At 36.5% G+C, this 19,947-nt stretch overlaps 1 protein-coding gene across 1 annotated transcript in view; it reads left to right on the top strand.

The window, feature by feature from the left end:
* The window catches only part of SUPT3H (SPT3 homolog, SAGA and STAGA complex component), a 633,656-nt gene that overhangs the window by 429,257 nt on the left and 184,452 nt on the right, over window positions 1-19,947 (top strand). Inside the window, exon 4 of the mRNA XM_044675330.1 lies at window positions 16,379-16,465. Coding sequence (XP_044531265.1) covers window positions 16,379-16,465 — 87 coding nt within the window. The remainder of the gene's footprint in view (window positions 1-16,378; window positions 16,466-19,947) is intronic.

Raw genomic sequence — 19,947 nt, 5'->3', positions numbered from 1 at the left:
TTATTGGGGAGTATCTGTAAGACTCTGCCGACTTCCCTCCACCTCCCCCACATCTCTACTTGTTCTCTCTCCCAGGTCCAGGGCAGCACATAGCTGCCCCTGTGGCTCCTGCCTCTATTTCCATGTGGTCCCTTCCATCCTTAGGCCTGGGGGACCATACTGTGAAGTGAGGGGTGGAGAGAGGTTGTTCAGAGGATAAAAGAATGGAAAGGAATGGGAAAATATACAGTGGCTTAATTACAAAAGTAAGTTTGTGTTTTTTGTAATCATTCTACATGGGTGTTTTTAGTCAAATATAATCAAGTGTTTCTCATACACTAACCTAGAATGTTAGTTTGGAGCCCTTGTGTTTGGTCCTCATCAGACTCAGGCAGAGGGTGAAATAAAATCAGTCTTCTTACATATGAAAAATCAGTCATGGGTTCGACCACAAAATAGCCCTGTTTCTCCAGTCTTTTTGCTTGCTATTTTTTCATAAAAATTTTTGTTTTGGCCAGTAACTTTGAGTGTTGGCTGAGATAATCTGTTTTTTGTTCTCAGCCTAATGAAAAAGGAACCTGCCTGCTAGTATGGGAAAAAAAATAATTAGTGCAAATTTTGTGGATTGGTAAAAGGTTTTGTAGCCTAAGATTTTTTTATTGATATTTTTTAATTTTTTGTTCATTTGGTTTTCTACATTTTAGTCATTTCCCATCACCCCTACACTCTCCATCCCTCCCTCTTTCTCCTTGCTTCTCCATCTTCCACCCTCCCTTTTTTCCTCCCTCCCACCCTCTCTACATATTTATTGACTGGCAAAGTGACTAAATAGGAAGCATAGGCAACATTCTACACCTTTAGCCTCCCATCTTTTTATTGAAGGAGATCTGAGTGGCATATCTTTCCTTCTCTGGATTGTGCCTAATTTCTAAATTCTAAGGAATGCAAATGAGAGAAACAAAGTCTCCAAGCCAAAAATAAATAGGTTTATTTGAAGATGACCGGTCTCATCAAAAAGCCAGACTTCTGATCAAGACCCAAAGACCCAGAACCTTTTGAGAGGAATTCTTTTATGCCCAAAGAATTAGACAACTTGTATACCAGTTTAAAAATAATTCAGGACAATGAAAAAAATCAGATAAAAATAGAGAGATACAAATTGGTTGAAGTAATCAGGAAATACTTCCCATTGATGGGCAAGGGAGGAGCAGGGAGCCTGAATCCTACTTTCTAAGCCTGAAGATGTCCAGAATGATATATACTAAGATGACCAAGATAAGGAGGAGGTGCCAGGCCCCCAAGCAGGGCAAAAGCCTGATATACTGTATATTGTATACAAAGGCCTGTATACTGGGGTGTATAAAAAGGTGAAAGGGTGTCACCAGGCTTCTAACCAAGGCAAAAGCCTCTGTGCTAAGAAAGACCCAGTCACAAGTTCAAGACCATAATTGCTGAGGGTGCATGATATAGCAAGTTAAAGGCTAAAACTGAGGCCTATGCTAACTATGATTAACTATTTTCAAGCAGTTCTCTTTAAAACTTATACTAAAATAATTATAAAAGACCTACCAAAATCATTATTTATGCTAACATTATTTAACTATCCTAGAATTATAATTATGATTAACTCAATACTACTGCTAACATTAAAATCTAATACTCATATAAGAGGGTAGTGGATTTTTCACTCACAGGAATCAGTATTATACATTGAAATTAAGCTCATTCCAGTTGCTTTTTACTATTATTTCCTTTTACAATATTGTAGCCATCATCTGTGTTGTTGTTTTGCCCTATTTTCGCATTTCACATTAATTCATATAAATAGCCCAAGACTTCTTTTTTCAAAAATCCACTTATAATCATAATAATAATGATATTTTATATTTATATACTATTTAAGTTTTAGAAAACATTTTCCTAATGTCCACTCTGCAAAGCAAGCCTCTTTACAGATAAAGAAATTGAGGCTCAAAGATTAATCGATTTTCCCAGAGTCACACAGCTAATAAGTATTAGATCGGGACTTGAACCAAGGCCGACAGAGTTTATGACCAGTGTCATTATATAAGGCTACCTCTTCCTGGACTTATGTAAATCAGTTATTATCCATAACTATTTGATGTGCAAATGGTACATTATACAAACAAAATAAAAATGGAAACCCTTCTTTCTTTGAAAGTGTTGTTCCATTTTAAATAGGATGCACAGTGTCATGAATTCTTTCCCTGGAGTCTATGAATACTCACTGTATTTCAATATAATTAGTTTTCTTTTTAATTTATGTATTTCATTTCATACATTTAAAATATTATCCTGAGGAGCCCATAAACTTTACCAGACTGCCAAAGGGGTACTTTTCACAAAAAGGTTAAGTACCCCAATGTTAAAATTTTAATACCCACATGCTTTTACCTTAATTTCAACTTTTAAATATATTATCAGGGCATATTTTTGCTTACTTTTAAAATTTGGATACTTTTTGACTTGTAAGCTGCTTATAAATAACTCATACAAAACAAAAGAAAACATTCAAATGATTCTTGTTTGTTCTTCTCCTAATTTCATATTTAAATAGAGTAACTGGAGAATTAGTCTCATGTCTCGCTCTCTTTCTTCTTACAGTAAATACATAGTCAGTGTTTATAGGGCCTCTCCATAAGCTTTGCAGGCTTCCATTGGCTGTGGTTTGGTAATTCTTTTAAAAATACATAAATAAAAATGGATTCTTTGAATCATGCGATGCTGATAATTATAGCTTTATCATACTTCTTCAAAATTCTACTTAACTGTATTTGACTTACCATTCCAAAAAGGGGAATTTAAATGAGACTCTAAAAATGCTAGGAACAGCTTTTATCAATTTACTTAGTGTACTTGTTTTGTTCCAGATACCTAAAACAGTGAAATACTAGTCAGCTAAGAAGAAGTAGATGATATGGTAGAAGAAACTAAATTGATTTTTACATTTATGAAATGTTGTATTTTAGCTATATTATATCTCACTTTACTTTCCTTCCTCTTTCCCATCCTCTTTTTCTTCTTTCTTTCTTACTAAGTATTTCTCCAGTACCTATGATGTTCATGGACTTTATTATGTATTAGATATGCCAAGATTTATAGACACATAAACATATGTGTACATATGTGTATGTATGTGTAAATTTATGTATATACATATGTCACAGACATAAATCTCATGGAGCTTATAGTCGATTAGGGAAACAGAAGAGTGTAAAATAAGCATAGTGCTAAAAAGAATAACATCAGTTCAGAGGAGAGGTGCTGGCAAAATGCCCAGAGACCTTAAAGGAGACATCATTTATCTCTGTTCTAGCCAAACCAGATTATTCGCTATCACTTATTCTCATCCGGTCTTGTCAGGTCTCTTTGCCTTTCCTTATACTATCTCTGTGCCTAGAACAGTTTCACTGTTGCCTGTTGTAGTTCCTTACTTGCTTTAAAGCCCAACTTAGATGTCACGTCCTCCATGAAGCCTTGTTAATCCTTCAAGCTGTAAACAGTCTGCCTCTCCTCATGTGCTCCTAGGGTTTTGTCAGGAACTTTGGTTTTTCCTTACCTTTTCTGATCCTTATGGTACTGCTCTGGTAGTTATGCACATCTCTTCTCCCAGCCTATTAGATTGTGAACTTCTTAAGGACATGGTCATTGTTTTATTTAAAGAGTTTGGGAAGAGTTGGCATATTTCTTATTTCCTTACAAATCAGCACCACCTTTCTTGGGGAGGATATTGTAATACAGTCAAGTGCTCTAAGATTCCAACCACCATTCTCTCTGACTTTCCAGATCAAGATACTCACCACTAACCACTACTGGTTGTTGTTATCTATTTTTAGAATGTAAACTCAGCAAGAATTGTCTTGCTCGCATATATTTGTCTACCCCACCTTTGACGTAAAGTCTGGCACATAATAATTGCTTAATAAATGCGTCCACTCAATAATTCATCTCCATGGCCATTTAGAGACCCTCCATCTTCCACCTAGCCAGCTAAGGGATCACAGGCTGCAGTGAAACTTAGAGGCATCCTAACCAAAACTCTCACTTTACAAATAAAAAAGCTGAAGCTTAGAGTAGTTAAGTGACTTTTCCAAGGTTACACAGCTAGGAAAGTATGTGATAGAATTTGAACCCAACTTTTTCTAACTTTAAGTCTAACACTCATATAACTATGCCATGCTGCTTTTCTCCTGATCAGTCCATCCATCTTTATCACCATACCCAGATTCTTATAGCTGACATTTGCTGTGTCTGGGTAAATACCTCTTTCTTTTCTCAAGATGCTTAGTACTTGATTCACATTTTTTACTCTTTATTGTAACTCCTATTAGAGAATTCTTTAAGAACACTCTAGAGAGAATTCTCATCATTGGGGATTTAAATATTAAAATTAATCAGTGGTGTCAAGCTCAAATAGAAAGGGATTTGTCCCTGTGGGGCTGCATGTTGACCTAGAAAGCTATTAAAATGGGGCAGCTAGGTGGCTCAATGGATAGAGAATGAGGCCTGGAGATGAGAGGTCTTGTGTTCAAATAAGCCCTCAGACACTTCCTAACTTTGTGAACCTGGGCAAATCACTTAACCCGCATTGCCCAGACCTTACCACTCTTCTGCCTTTGAACCAATACACAATATTAATTCTAAGCCAGAAGGAAAGTCATAAATTAACATCTGTTATATTTTTTATTTTATTAAATATTCCCCAATTATAAACTAGCAGTTGCTGGGGTGACTTGGGGCCCCAGGAAATGAATTTGACCCCTCTGATGTTGATGGCCCTTTGAAAGCCCTGACTTTTCAGTTTATCCACTTACTGAGTTCCTATGACACCCTTATGTTCATTAAAACTATATCAACTAGAGAGGTAGTCATACCTTAAAATTCACCATCACGTCAAAACTATTAGCTTTGTGATATAAAACACTGTAATTCTCTTTTCTGATCTTAATCTCTTACCATTTTATCTTTCTGCCTTGTTCTTCTGAAAACTATTTTTTTCAATTCAACCTCAATACAGTGGAACTTTGTTTTATGTGACCTGAATCTTCCAAGACCCCTTGCATAAGATGAAAATCACAAGTAATAGCAAATCCTATTATTTAATAAATATTTCTTATACAAACATTCTAGGAAGTTCTTGATTTTTCTTAGGCTTATCAGAGGTACCAGGATAACTACTCTTACTTTGGGGCTATTATTAATAACTAAATATCATTAACAAACAAAGAGAAGCAATGCCCTGACTTGGAATGATTTGTTACAAGTGAGAGCTTTGGACAAAAACTGAATCAGGAGCTAACATTTGGCCAAGACAATGTAATGATTCACATTAATGCTTCCCAGAGCAAGAATGAGCTCATTTGGGTGAACTACTGTGAGACTTTACACAGCTTGGGAAAATGGTGCAAATTTAGCATGTAATTTAAAATGTTTTATTTTATGTCTTTTTCTGCCTTTAAGTTTTTTGATTGCCTGTGGTGTATACCTGAATTCTCATGTGTTAAATTTTTGCGTAAAACAGATCCTATTGTAGTCAATAAACATCTATTAAGGACCTGCCAAGCACTGGGTATTCAAATAATTAAACAAACGAATAAATAAGATACTCTTTGTCTTCAAGGAGTTTTTAATCCAATAGAGGAAAACAATAGACAAAAAGTGGTTGAAAAGCTTTGGGGAATAGAGGAGGAAGATACACACTGGGGTAGGGGAGTGCAGGGAGAGTCTGAGGAATCCCCAAGTAGTAGAACCAAATGGGAAATGCTGGTATGTCTGTGCTGAGCCCTCTCCTTATGTGGAGGTTTCTGAGTTCAGGGCTCCACCCTCCAATCAAGAGATAGAGAAGAGTGATGTGGAATGAGTACCACCGCTGATTGGATCTTATAGGATGGTGAATTTTCCCAGTGATGAGGTACTGGTAGCATGATGCAGCATTGTGAAGAGGTCAGAGGTGTCCCAAAGAGAGGCAGCCAGGGTGAAAACCTCATCTTCTCTCTCCTCCCAAACCATCAGTCCTACTCTGGCTTCACTTTCCTTTCTTCACAGTTTTGGCACTATAATTTACCATGAGAACTACTCCCTACATAAAGAAGATAAAAAGTAAATAACCTGAATAGGGTCAAATGAAAATGCAATTTGGGTGTGAGGAAGGATAAAAGGGAATAAGGGATTATAAGGTGATTGGAGGAGGAATGAAGGTAAGGGAAGGTATATAGGAGATAAAGGAAATGGGGTATGTAGGAGAGGGCAGCTCAAACAGGTTTATTCCCAGAGGCTTGAGACAAAAGATACAGGGAGGAAATTAGGGCCAGTAATAAATGTTTAGGTTTGGCTGGAGGGTTTCTCTTGTTAGTTTCTCCAGTCTCTTGAGGGAGGAGTCATGAGGGCCCCTCCCTGCCAGTCAATCTGATGGCTGGAGGAAGTCTTGAGGTAGGTACTTCCTGCCAAGATGGATACCCCAGTTCTGTCAAGAAATAAAAGAAAAATGATTCCTTCCTCATGAGCCCTTGTCTTAATTTTCGACACAATGACTCACCACAGGGTTTGAATACGTAACAAGGGGATTTATTAATACCAGGGTCTGTCAGAAGGGGGAGGGGTTCAGGGTTTTCTAATTGCTGCTAGGGAGAGGGTGATGGTGGGGGATGGGTTGTGGAGAGGTTTAGACAGAGAGAGAGCCCGGCTCTCCCAGTCAGGAAGATTTGACTGCCTTTTAAGAAAAGTCTTTATCAAACCTAGGGGTAACTTATTTGAGGATACTCCAATTATCTAAAGAAACTAAAACCTACAATGTTCAATCACCAAGCCCTCCCTTCCAACCAGAAACCAAAGGAAAATCAGGGAAGGGGAGGGATGGAGATGGGAGATCAGGGAGAGGTTCAGAGAAATGAGATAGGTCCAAATTTCCCCAAAACAAAATAAGCACAGGCCAAGGCCGAAGCAATTAGGCCAAAGCAAAAGCCTCCAGCCACAGCGAAAGCCAGAAGGCAAAAGCCTCATCAATTGGAACTTCACCTCTATTTATAGTTTTAAGTTCTAACTGACTTTCTGAAGATTCTAAGATGTTTAACTGACTTTTTGTGACCGTTAGAAATTACAGAAGCAAAAAGTTTCTGTTAGCTGCCTTGTATTACAACATTAACTTCCTTGACCTCTCATCCTAGGATTCTTTATATGTGTCAAGCTCCAACTATGATTCACCCCCATCTTCCAGCCTTTCTGCTTCCAATCCTGAACTACTGATCACTTTTGGAAAGAGTCATGCAACTATAAAGACTGAGCCTAGTACATGCTAGTGTTATCTGATCTCAACTTGACCTTCACTGCTTTGTGGCACTCATTTTTATTATTTTCAGATTTTCTATCTCACTCCTTTTGATGGTTATTCCAAACCTCCTTCTCTTTACTTAAGTTTACAACACTACCTTTACCCAACTTCTTTTCAGCAATGGCCTTATCTTTATTGATAATATTAGGGCATCTGTATGGCCTTGCTTGTCCTCTATACTTCAATACCTTTCTACATTTTCATGAATTAATCAATCAACAAAGACAAGAATTTACATTCTATCATGGAAGACAACTTTTACTTACATACACATACATATGTATATATGTGTGTGATACATGTATGAAAGAAACAAAAATCTCATGGGATAGGGAACCCACTAGCACCTGGGAGATCATTTGGGAAAAATCTAGAGGAAACAAGATAATCTAAAGGCATAAAAGTGAGAAGGGAGCACATTTCAGGCATAAAGGACAGCTAGTACTAAGACCTAGAAAAAAGGAGTTGGAATATTTTGTGTCAGGATCACCAAGAAATCCAGTTTGGCTGGACCATAGAAAGGAAGTAGTAATAGAGGATTATACTGGAAAGAGAATCTGAGGCCAGATTATGAAGGGCTTGGGCATTTAAAGACTTAACAGTGAAATTTATATTTATCTGAGAGGTAATAGTCATTGGAGTTTATTGAGGATTCTGTGAACATAATCAGACCTGTTATGTGATAGGAAAATCACTTTAGTAGATGTATGGGAAATGAATTGAGTTGGAATAGATGAGTGAGTTGGGATAGATGAGTCAAGGAGACCAAAAGATAGACTTTTGTCTAGGTAGAAGACATTAGAGTGATGGCTATATGAATAGAGAAGATGGAGATGGATGCATATAATGTCATGAGAAAGGAAATAGTAAGATTTGGCAAAGTATTAAATATATAAGGCAGTGATGGAGTGCTTAGAGATGGAGTGCTAGGCCCCCACCTAGAAACCCTATGCCATGCCCCTCCCCTCCACCAAGTGCCAGGCTCAACCTACCTGTCCTTCCCCTTTACCCCACACAGGGGAGGGAGGAAGTGCTCCCATTGGGCTACTGAGCAGAGAGGCAGGCAAACTGAAAAATGTCCTCAGTGAGTGTAGAGAGGGGGAAGGGAGTGGCCAAAGTGCTCTGCTCCCCTCCAGCTCTGCCACCTGGGAACCTCCCACCTTACCCTCTGTGTGCTCCCATTGGCTGCTGGACAGAGGGGCAGGGGATGTGAAAAATGTTATCAGGCACAGTGGAGAGCAGGGAGAGGAGCAGCTCTGCCCAAGTCCCTCTGCCTTTCTAGTAAGGAACTCTAGGGGGGAGGGGAAGGTGGCCAAGTGCCCACAGAGAGGTGCTGCATGCTAACTTTGGCACCCATGCCATAGGTTCACCATCACAGGTATAAGGGAAAGTGAGGTTGCAAACCTGGGAGACTGGAAGAATTATGTCCTCCACAGGATCAGGGGAATTTAGAAGAAAGATGAGTTTTGGTGCAAGGACAAATTCTGTTTTGAACATGTAGAATTTCAAGTGCTCTTGGGACACCTAGAAAAATACAGAGTGAATGCATGTGGATGTATATCCATAGACCCAGAATCCATATATACACATATATATTCTCTATATGAGCTTTAAATATGTATACTTACACAGATATAAACATCTATATTAATGTGACTTAGAAGCTAAGCTGTAGACACAAGATTAGTTTAATGAGAGGCACCATTCTATTAAAACTGTATAGCCTCCAGTTTAATGCATAAAGGGATTTGGAAATTTAATTTGAGAACCTGCATTCTTAGACTTGGTCTCATTTCCAAAGCTATCTAGTTTAGATTTGCACTTCAGATCCACAAGATTTAAAGTTTAGATTGAGCAACTGGAATATGGCCAAAGAATCATAAAACCAGAAAGAACCTTCGCAAGTCTTATGGCTCAGGCCTTTTTTCTTCAGGCATCCCTGTAGTTATATTGTCTAAAACAGCTCTCTTTTCAGGCCCCCAGAGGTGGGAGATTGCCCATACTCCTCTGAGAGATAGTGCTTTAATCACTCTGACAGTTATAAAGTAACTTTCTCCCTTTTTTTGTACTTTAAGCCCATTCTTATTCATTCATTTCATAATCCTTAAAAGCATTATAAAAGTGTCAGTTTATATTATATTTTATTTTTCTTATAAATTTTAGCTTCTTTGACAAGTATGTATATTTCAATTTATAAACAAAATGAACCCGAACAAACAAATAAAAGAAATTATAAATGATGGGGGAACAGGCTGGTATAATAAATGAAGAACTGGACTTGGAGTCAGGAGGATGTAGCTTCCCATATTGCCTTAGTCTCTTATTAGCTTTAGGACCCAGAGCAAGTCATTTCACTTTTTGTGCCTCTGTTTCTTCATCTATATAATGAGGAGGTTGGATTCAATAGTCTCTGAGGTTACTTCCAGCTCTAAGTCTATGATCCTTTGATCCTATAATCATCCATGTGCCTGTACTTTTCAGTTATTTACTAATTTTTAAACCCAAAACAAAATGTGTATATTGAGTTTAACATGGTTAGTAACCAAGTCCTCCTTCTTGTTTCCATAACCTCTTTTGAGCTTCTTTTTCCTGTGTATTTAACATGCAGTTGTTGCTATTATTATTGTCTTTAATTATATGGTTGTTAATTATATAGGAATGTGTATATTTTTTGTTTTTTTAATTCAGCATTATATCATATAGATTTTCCCATATATCTTCAAGTCCATATTTATTTTTTCATATGGCCCAGTAATGTTCCATACCATTCATATAACATAATTTATTCAGCCATTACTCAGTCATTAGATATCTCTCATGGTGAGGATAGGTTTTTTTATTATCTTCCTCATAAATACTACTGCTAGTAGTGTTTTTGTTCAGATTAGCCTTTTTCCCCCCCTTTCAGTAACCTGATTAGGTTATATTACCACTAGTGCAACCATTTTGTATCCAAGCATATAAACGTTTTTTGTAACTCTTGTTTTATAATTCCATATTGCTTTCCAGAAAATGAAATTATAACTCCACAAGTAGTATATTAGCATGTCTATTATACCCATTGGTAAACCAGTATCAAATTTTATTATCTTTTCCATTTGGGGGGATATTAGAATCTTAGAGTAGTCTTAATTCGCATTCCTCTAATTATTAGAAATTTTAAACATTTTTAATGTGCTTAGTTGTTTTTACTACTTATCTGTTAGAGAATGTCTCCATTTTATCTCTTTGAGCATTAATTTCTTCATCAGCAAAATATACAAACGGTGCTAGTGCTACCTTCTTCAGGAAAGCTCTTTGTAAATCTTAAAGCACAATGGAGAGAAGCCTACCCAGGTTCAATGAAAGAGAGGTCACTTGAACTTAACTGTTAGGTTCAGCATACTATGCCATGCTGACCCTCCTAATTACTGGGATACATGCTGGATTGCCTGCTGAGGGTCTTAAAAATTGTACTCAAACTTTCATTTAATCTGCTCTTAATCCTTCTTGCCACCTATCAAGAAAGGTACTGCCTCACTCACATCTATTTCAATAGTTTTTTTATTCCCTCCTACCTGATGCTCTTCTGGTAAACTATTTCAAATTTCTGCCTCAGCTATCAATTTGGATAGAACTTCTTCAGTGGGTAGGAAAGCAAGTGAACAGTTGGTTATTGTGAATTTCTTCCTAGCTGCCTTTATGATAATGTGGATTCTACATGATTCAGAGATGTGTTGTGTTTGTGTGTATGTGTCCTTTAGCACAAAACTCTAAAGTAAAGATTTTAAATATGTTTGAAGAATTGGGATTTTTCTCTTTGTTAGTGAACATTTTTCTTAGCTTTTAGCTAAACATTTACAGAAAATGTGGGTATTGCCATTTGTTTATTTTGAAAACAATGGAAAAATTATCAAGTAAAAACTGAATTTCAACAAAATGAATTGCAATCACCATGGGATAAATACTTATTTTAGCAAATCTGTAATTTGTTAAAGTTACTAAAAAGAATTACTGTAAGGTTACTGTTAACATACCTTAATCCATCTGCCCAAAAAAGTTAACTTCATAAAGTCATTAAAGTAGTGATTAGGCTTAAAATATCATTTCCACAATCACTGCTTGTTAGCTTTTTAATACAATTACAGTATGTACTACTTTCTCTGTAATGTACAAAACTGTAAAGTGCTTTAATTCTTTATTACATTATTAACAGAAATAGTTACCTAGCTCTATTGGATATTATTTTTGGATCTCCACTTCTAGTTTCCTATTTTCAGGGATTTGAAACTCGAGAGTAAATAGTTCATATGGCAATGTTTCCAAAATTCTTGTTTTATATAAATATGTTAATAATAGCCAACATTTATATAGCACTTACTCTGTACCAGATACTGTGCTAAGCACTTTAGGATTATTATCTCATTTGATCCTCACAACAATCCTAGGAGAGAAATGTTATTATTATCCCCGTTTTACAGATGAAGAAACTGATACAAATTGGGTTAAATAAATTTCCCAGGGTCTGAGACTGGATTTGAACTCAAATCTCCCTTCCTCCAGGTCCGGTGCTCCACCCACTGTACCATCTATTCCAAAGGACATTTGTTTTAAGTTTATGATGCTTTTTCATATCAAATGCTTTAAGAGTTGGTAACCTTTCAAAAACTAGGTGCCATAATCGAATATAATATACTTCTCTACTAGCAGCAATGCAATGATCCAGGACAATTCTGAGGGACTTATGGGAAAGAAAGCTATCCACATTCAGAGGAAGAACTGTGGGATTAGACACAGAAGAAAAACAACTGCTTGATCACATGGGTTGATGGGGATATGATTGGGGATGTAGACTCTAAGCAATCACCCTAATGCAAATATCAATAATATGGAAATAGGTCTTGATCAATGACACATGTAAAACCCCATGGAACTGCACTTTGGCTACAGGGGAGGGGTGGGAGGAGGGGAAGGAAAGAACATGATTCATGTAACTATGGAAAAATATATTAATTAATTAGTTAGGCTTAAAAAAAATAGGTGTCAAATTGTCTTGATGTGGTAGTAGAGGGGCAGAGGACTTTGTTGGCAATGACCTGGAATAAGCAAGGGATACACGATATACTTCTTTTGTTGAAAGAAAGGAATAAAAGGAGGGAGGGAGAGATGGGGAGGCAGCTAGCTTGGCTCAGGGAATTGAGAGCCAGGCCTGGAAATAGGAGGTTCTGGGTTCAAATTTGGCCTCAGATACTTCCTAGCTGTGTGACCCTAGGCAAGTCACTTAATCTCCATTGCTTAGCCCATACTCTTGTACCTTGGAACCAGTATGCAGTATTGATTCTTAGATGGAAAGTAAGGGTTTTAAGAATAAAAGAAAAGAAAGAAAGGACTGGAGAAAGAAAGGAATGGAATGGGGGTGGGGGAAATAAGGAATGAACAAAGAATTCCTTGGAATGCTAAGTTTTGGTGTCATACCTTAGTATGAATTACTTTAATCACTTAGATAATTAGATTGTAATTGTTATAATAGGCTAGAGGAGGTTACTCTGGAGAGCTGGGTGCATTGCCCAGGGTGGGAATGGGATGAGAAAGAGCTATGTGAGATAGACAGGTGATAACTTTGGAATGAGTGGAGAGAAGTTCATAAAGAAGAGCCATGGCTTGAAGAGGGAACACTACCTTTGGAGATAGCACCTCCCTAACATTTTGTTGTGAGGACTAAATAAGGCCATATATGTAAAGTGTATTTTAAATCTTAGAGTACTATGTAAATTAGGTTATTATTTTTATTATCCCTGTTTTGACACAGCTATGTGATCATGAGTAAGTTGCTTAGCCTCTCTGATCCTCAAATTTCCTCAAACATAAAATGGGGATAATAATATTCACACTACCTTCTTCAAGAGGTTGTTTTAAAGAAAAGATTTGTTAAACCTTAAATCCTTTTTAAAAGCTGAATCATGGTTGAAAGCACCAAAGAAAACTAATGTGCAGTTTGCTGGTGGTCCTGATGGATTATATTCCCAACATATATTACTAATGTCTGTCCTAATTAATTTAATTTATCATTTATACATGTACAAGTGCATAAAGATGACAGTGTAGATAGCGGGCTGGAGTTTAGGGCAACCTTAATTCCAATCCTATAGGTGTTTACTAGCTGTGCGACCTTGGTTCAAGTAGTACCTCTCTTCTAACTCATACTGGCTTTACTACTCAGGGTGAGTTATTTAAACATAGTGCTCTAGACCATTTTGTAAGATGATAAATTTCAGGTAAAATTCTATTCTGCGTTGATAGTAGGAATTTCCTATTGTCTTAATCACTGAACACTTGTCAAGTGCATTATGCCAGGCTTTGTGCTAGGTGCTTAGAATAAAAACATACATACAGAGAATTACTCAATCCTATTGCAAGAAGCTTACAGTTTAATGAGGAAGATAACAAGTGTAGGAACAATTACTAAAAGAGAATAAAGAAATATAAAGGAATTTGGAGAAAGGGTGTCAGGAAATCACAGATCTAGTTATCCCCTAAAAACACATAGCATTGTTTGCAAACATGATTAATAAGCTGTTGCTTTTATCATAGCTTATTAACAATTTAAATTTTTGTGCTGATCATACACTACTCCTCTGCTCAAATATTTTTAATGACCCCCATTGCCTACAAAATAAAGTTCAAGTTTATTTGCCTCCAAGATTCAAAGCTTTCCGAAATACAGCAGCTACTCTCATTTTTCAGCCTTATCTAGTATTATTCCCTCTCAGCCCTCTAAACCTTAGTAAAATAGGAGAGTGAGTCTGCACTTGAGCATGCACTACATAAGCCCAGGTCAAGGTCACCTCCTGAAGGAAGTCTCCTTCGACTATTTATTCCCAACTTCCCTCTCATGAGTCAGGAATGACTTTAGACTTCACATAACTTTTAGTTTTTCTAATTTGACTATCATAGAATATTATAGTTCTAATTGTCTTATTATATAATTAGTCATAATATTATAGTCATCTAACAGTCATTTAGCTATATAGATTCAAATGTAGTTTTGTGCCACATGTGTCATATGTAGTCATATAATCCTTGAGTTTTCTGTGTTTTTGCTTTATCTCTCTATAGAGTGTAAGCTTTCAGAGAGCAAAAATTACCTAGATTTTTAATCATCCCTGAGAGCTACACACAGAACTCTATATACAGAAAGTAATATTTATTAAATGAGTATTGAATGCTGATTCAATAGATTCTTCCAGTCAGGATGCAGTAAAACACAGAAATTTATGAATAGTAAGGAAATGATGTTTTAAATTTTGAGAAGCTGTTTTGGGTCACAGTTATAACACCTCTTCAACAGCAAGGATGGCACCTCATTTGTCTAGAGCTTTCCAATTTTAGAACGTCACCCTACATATTAGGAAATGTTTTTTGACATTCCTACCTCCTGGGACTCTGTGTGTGGTCAAAAAGATTGACACATAACTTATATTCCCTTCCAGACTGATTGCATGAATTCTGGACAGGGATAGAAATATTTTTGTTCAAAAAGCCACTTGGACACATATTTACCTAAAAAGCAATCTCAGTCTTTAAAAATATATATATCATCCCTGTTCAAAACTTTCTACAATCTCTAATCTCTCTCTTTTTCTCTCTCTCTCATATTTAAAAATTTATAAACATTTCTTTTAAGATTTCTTTTTTAAATGATTTATGGTTAAAAATAAATTTCTATATATAGATATGATCATGTTTATGTGCTAACCACAGTAGCCAGGAAAATGAGTGCTATAGCTGACGCCCTGAGAGCTTAATCTATTTTATAGTTTGTATATGTGGAATGAGTATGAGGCTGAGTTAGGAAAATAACTTAAACACTTGTGAAGTAGTGTTTGTCCATAAGAGCTATTTTATTTGGTCTCATACAAATAGTAAGATAACCAAAAAAGCTGTGCCCTCTTTTAAAGAGCTTTTCATCAAGATGTTGTTGAGTGTATGTGTTAGATGTATTACTTTCAGAAAGAGATGCATTCAGGGATAGCTTTTGAATATAAATATTTTTACAGTAATTTCAGATTGGATAGAGTGGGTTTGGTACAATCAGCATGGTATGATCAAATTTGGAAGAAATTACAGATGCATTTTTGTAGCATTTTCTCCAGCATCTTGATTTTTTTCAGATGGAAGTATAAGCATTTTATGTTCCCTCAAACTAATCAGAATAAGAAACTGATTTTGCCTTTGCCAGAAAAATAGAACTATCATTTTTCACATTCTTATATTTTCCAGGTCAGTTTCAAGTAAGATTATGTTTCTAGGACTTCTGAATTCCTGAAAACTCTCTAGTCTCTGTAGCAGGAAAGGCCCAAGTGCACATTTGGGGGTGGGAGGAATCTGTAACTTTTTATGCAGTATGTTTTGTGTTGTGCATTCCAGATACAGTTAACTTTTTGTGTGTGTGTGTGTGATTAGTGTGGAAAGAAATTAATGCAGTCCAGTATTATGATTTATGGACTGAATCCTTTGCCCACTGAAGACTTGCCAAAACTAAAAGTACTTTTTTTCCTTTGGATATTAGAAACAGCTACTGTTTTTGTTGATCTTTTTAACTTCTGAATAGGCCTATTTCAAGTCATACCAGCATGGGAGCTCAGATTAATAATATACTTATTCAACGAGTGATACTGAGTGAAACCATTGCTCATATGGGTATGAAGGATAAAATTTCATAAAATTATTTTCAGGTGCATTAATGCAATTCTGGAAGCTGAGCGTCAAGATCTTTTTTGCATGAAAGAAATCAAAGATTTCTGTTTATTGTATCATGTTGCAGGTGTGCTCATAAGTTTAATCTAATTGCATTTTTTTGGCATCCTAAAACATAGGACATTTGGCATTTAAATGCTATAATATGTTTGCTGAATATCCCCAAAGGTTTTTCATTCTTGGTACATTTTGAATTCAAAATTTGTCTTTCCTAAGACATCATGCCTGCTTTGTGTTTATCTTTAAGTTTTCCTTAACCTAATAAACAAAGCATGTATTGGAGAAGTAGATTTCACATGTCCCTTTTGTTTTTAGTTGCAGCAGGCTGCTGAGGTTTCACAGCTACGGGGAGCCCGAGTGATCTCTCCTGAAGATCTTCTTTTCCTGATGCGCAAAGACAAGGTAATACAGATATAATCTTAATAAAATATCCCTTCCACAGGGAAGTTACCAGAGGTGGATAGAATGCTTGAGACCTTGTTATATGTGCAGTTATGTGTTTCTATTATTAATTACTTCATTTTCTTTCACAAGCACTTCCGTAAAAGCCAAATTGAGTTTTAGTCATCAAATATCCTTAAATATCTACTCACTTTTCCTTTAAAGTAATGTTTACTCAGCTCCAGCTCAGAACTGGTTAGGCAACTCTCATTGATTCTGCTATCCCTAGCAATAAGAACAGTTTTCTCTCATATCGTCATCATCATCATCATCATTGACATGTTTATAACAATTAACTACTACGTAACAAAAAAAAATGCATTCTTTTGGTACTGATACACTGAATGAAATCCTGAAAAACAAATTATCATCAGATAGTATCACAAGGGCTCATATAATAGTATTATCTTCCGTGGTATACTAGTAAGAACATTGAATTTATAGTGAGTACCTCGACTGAACTCTCCTTGCTTCCTGTGTGAATTTTAACTTAAGCTTCTCTGATCACCAGTTTTGTCTTGTATAAAATTAGAGTTGGACTAGATAATCTCTGAGGTCTCTCTCAGCTTAAAAATCCATACTCTTATAACCTTTATTTTAATTTGTTTAAAATAAATTTTTACTTTAGTTAGCCTCTTATATAATTAACAAACTAAAAAAATCCTTGTATTAATACTTAAAATAAGTCATTTTGGGGGCAGCTGGGTAAGCTCAGTGAATTGAGAGCCAGGTCTAGAGATGGGAGGTCCTAGTTTCAAATCTGTCCTCAGACACTTCCTAGCTATGTGATCCTGGGTAAGTCACTTAACCTCCATTGCCTAGCCCTTACCACTCTTCTGCCTTGGAACCAATACAGAGTAAAGGTCTAAACAAACAAACAAACAAATAAATAAATAAATAGGTTTCTCTAAAAGACTGAAATATGTGAATTCTTATTGACCAACCCAAGCACACTAAAATAGATATCATCCTTAAGAAACAGGTAGTTCACACTGAAGGGAATTTTTATCTTCTAGAGAAACCTGAATTACAAATTGTGTTTTCCCCAGATTTTTTATTTTTCTCCTTGCCCATTTCCTATTTGGGTACTTTTTTTTATATGTTTCTCCTAAAGCAGTCTACCCTTTTAGTAAGTCTAATTAATATCCTTTCTCTTGCTGAATTCTCTACCTATTCAAGATAACTTTTCATTAGAACTGACTAAAAATCAAATAACATGACCTTGTACGCAATTTTTTTACCTGCATTGTGAGAATTGTGTGAAAAAACCATCAACTTTCACCCAACTTGATTTGAATATGAATTTAATTTTACTATTCTATGCCTGTGGCTTAGGTAGCAAACATTTCCTTAGTGACTATTAGATTACAAAGGATAGAACAAGAGATGGCTCCTCCCCAAGAGGTTCTCTCAGTCTAGTTCACAGAGCTAGATTTGGAGAGACTGAAGAATCGTTTCAAATTCCTGCGTTCCAGGGCAGGCCCCTGAGTGTGTGGAACAGACCACACAGCACTCTTAAGGCAGGAATGGACAGTACCAGAGAGTTCTCACCTAACACACTGCCACATATTAGGTGGACTCTTAGCCAGTAAGGTACTAGATTTGCTTAGAGATGCTGCAGATTGTGCTAAATGCTTTAAACATATTGATTAGTTTGTGCTGATGTGACTATTTATAAAGCAAAGGTTGCCATGGGGTGTGAGGTTAGTTGGAAGACATATACTTAAAAGAAGTATATGTTTAGGATCAGAGGTGAAGAGGAGAGGAAACCTTTTGAGTAAGAGAGACAGCATGAGTGAAGACGAAGGCATAACTGGGTCATGTCAACAAAACACGTAGGAGATCTGTCTAAATGGAATGAAGGAACCATGCTGGAAGGGAGCAAGATATGAGTCTAGATTGGGAAGGTACAGTTGGTTAGTTGAATGTTTATCTATTTTCATGACCCTAAACAAGAAACATATTTTTCCTTATCATAATGTCAAGTCACAGCATCTTGGAGCCAGCCCTAATAAGAGTCCTTGGAGATCATGACTTGGTATCAACTTTTGGTATGCTTACTAGATTCTTTCACTTGAGTTATAGCATCATGTTTGCTCATATCCAATAAGGAAGTCTCTCAATCAGCAAAAAACTTTTGGTTTTCCATAACACCTTCCTATTTAATAATAATTTAATGATAATAATAACAGTATGACATTTATTTACATGGCATTTTAAGGTTCTGTTTATCAAACATTTGTTAAACACATGCAATGTGCAAGACATTCTGCTTTCTTATAATTACTCTTCCAGTTAGGATCTTACAAGAACAATTTCCTCCTTTTTACAGATCAGGAAACTGTCCTTCAGAGAGGCTAAGTGATTTGCACCTGACCGCATAGCCCAGGTCTCTCCTGACTGCAGTATACCCATCAGTCTTTCTCCCCGATTCAGCTGCCTCACTGGGTGCTCTCTAAGTAACTACCATCTCTTTCACCAAGGAAGAGTATCTATAATCCTGAATACAACCTTATAGTCAAAGAAGACTTATCCAAAGATTAATTCATTTTTTCAGAGATATTCCCCCATCAAACTCCTTTCCCCAGTTCTCATCACAAGAAACCCTTACAATCAGAATAAATTTCTCAGGGCAATTAAATTTAGTTGCTGCCAGAGCCCAAGTCTACTTGTGGCATTAAATACTTGTATAAAGTCAGTGCATTCTATGCAGATTTGCATACAACTTACATGGAGGAGGCAGTGAATAGTGTTGTTCTTCTTCCCAAGAAGAAGAGTATACTGATTGTCTGAGCAGTGATGTTCAGGGCAGGGCTGAGATAGTTGCCAATTTTCTCACAATTCTTCTTGAAAAGGGCAGCTAGTGGATTGAGTGCTGGGCCTGGAATCAGGAAGATCTCAGTTCAAATCTGGCCCTAACACTTAATAACTATGTGATCCTAGACAAGTCACTTAAACCTCTTTGCCTCAGTTTTCTCATCTGTTAAATAAGCTCCAGTATCCTTGCCAAGAAAACCTCAAACAGGATTACAAAGAGTCATACATGACTGAACAACAACAAAACCTCTAGAATCCCCCCTTCATGCTCCATGCCCTGCAGAAAAATCTCAAAAAATGTATAACATTCCCTCCCTCTTTCTTAAAAATCTTCACCACCATGGTACAAGTTGTGGGAATTATATAGCTCTTCACAGCTTGGACTAGCAGGGTGACAGCTTTATGCCACACCCATGCCAAAAACCTAGAAGCTGCTGCCACATCACTTCTATAAAGCAGGAGGATATATTTTCTGGGCTTCATGAGATCTGGAGCAATAATAATCCCTACCCTGCTTCTCTTCTGGAAATGTTGTTAGGACTGCTTAAGATCTATATGTGAAAGCACTTTGTAAATTCTAAATTATTATTCTCTTTTATTATAGACTGTCATTAACTAAAGTCCCT

This window comes from Gracilinanus agilis, chromosome 4 (genome assembly GCF_016433145.1).
Source record: "Gracilinanus agilis isolate LMUSP501 chromosome 4, AgileGrace, whole genome shotgun sequence".
Taxonomy (NCBI): domain Eukaryota; kingdom Metazoa; phylum Chordata; class Mammalia; order Didelphimorphia; family Didelphidae; genus Gracilinanus; species Gracilinanus agilis.
This window is presented reverse-complemented; position numbering and strand designations above follow the sequence as displayed.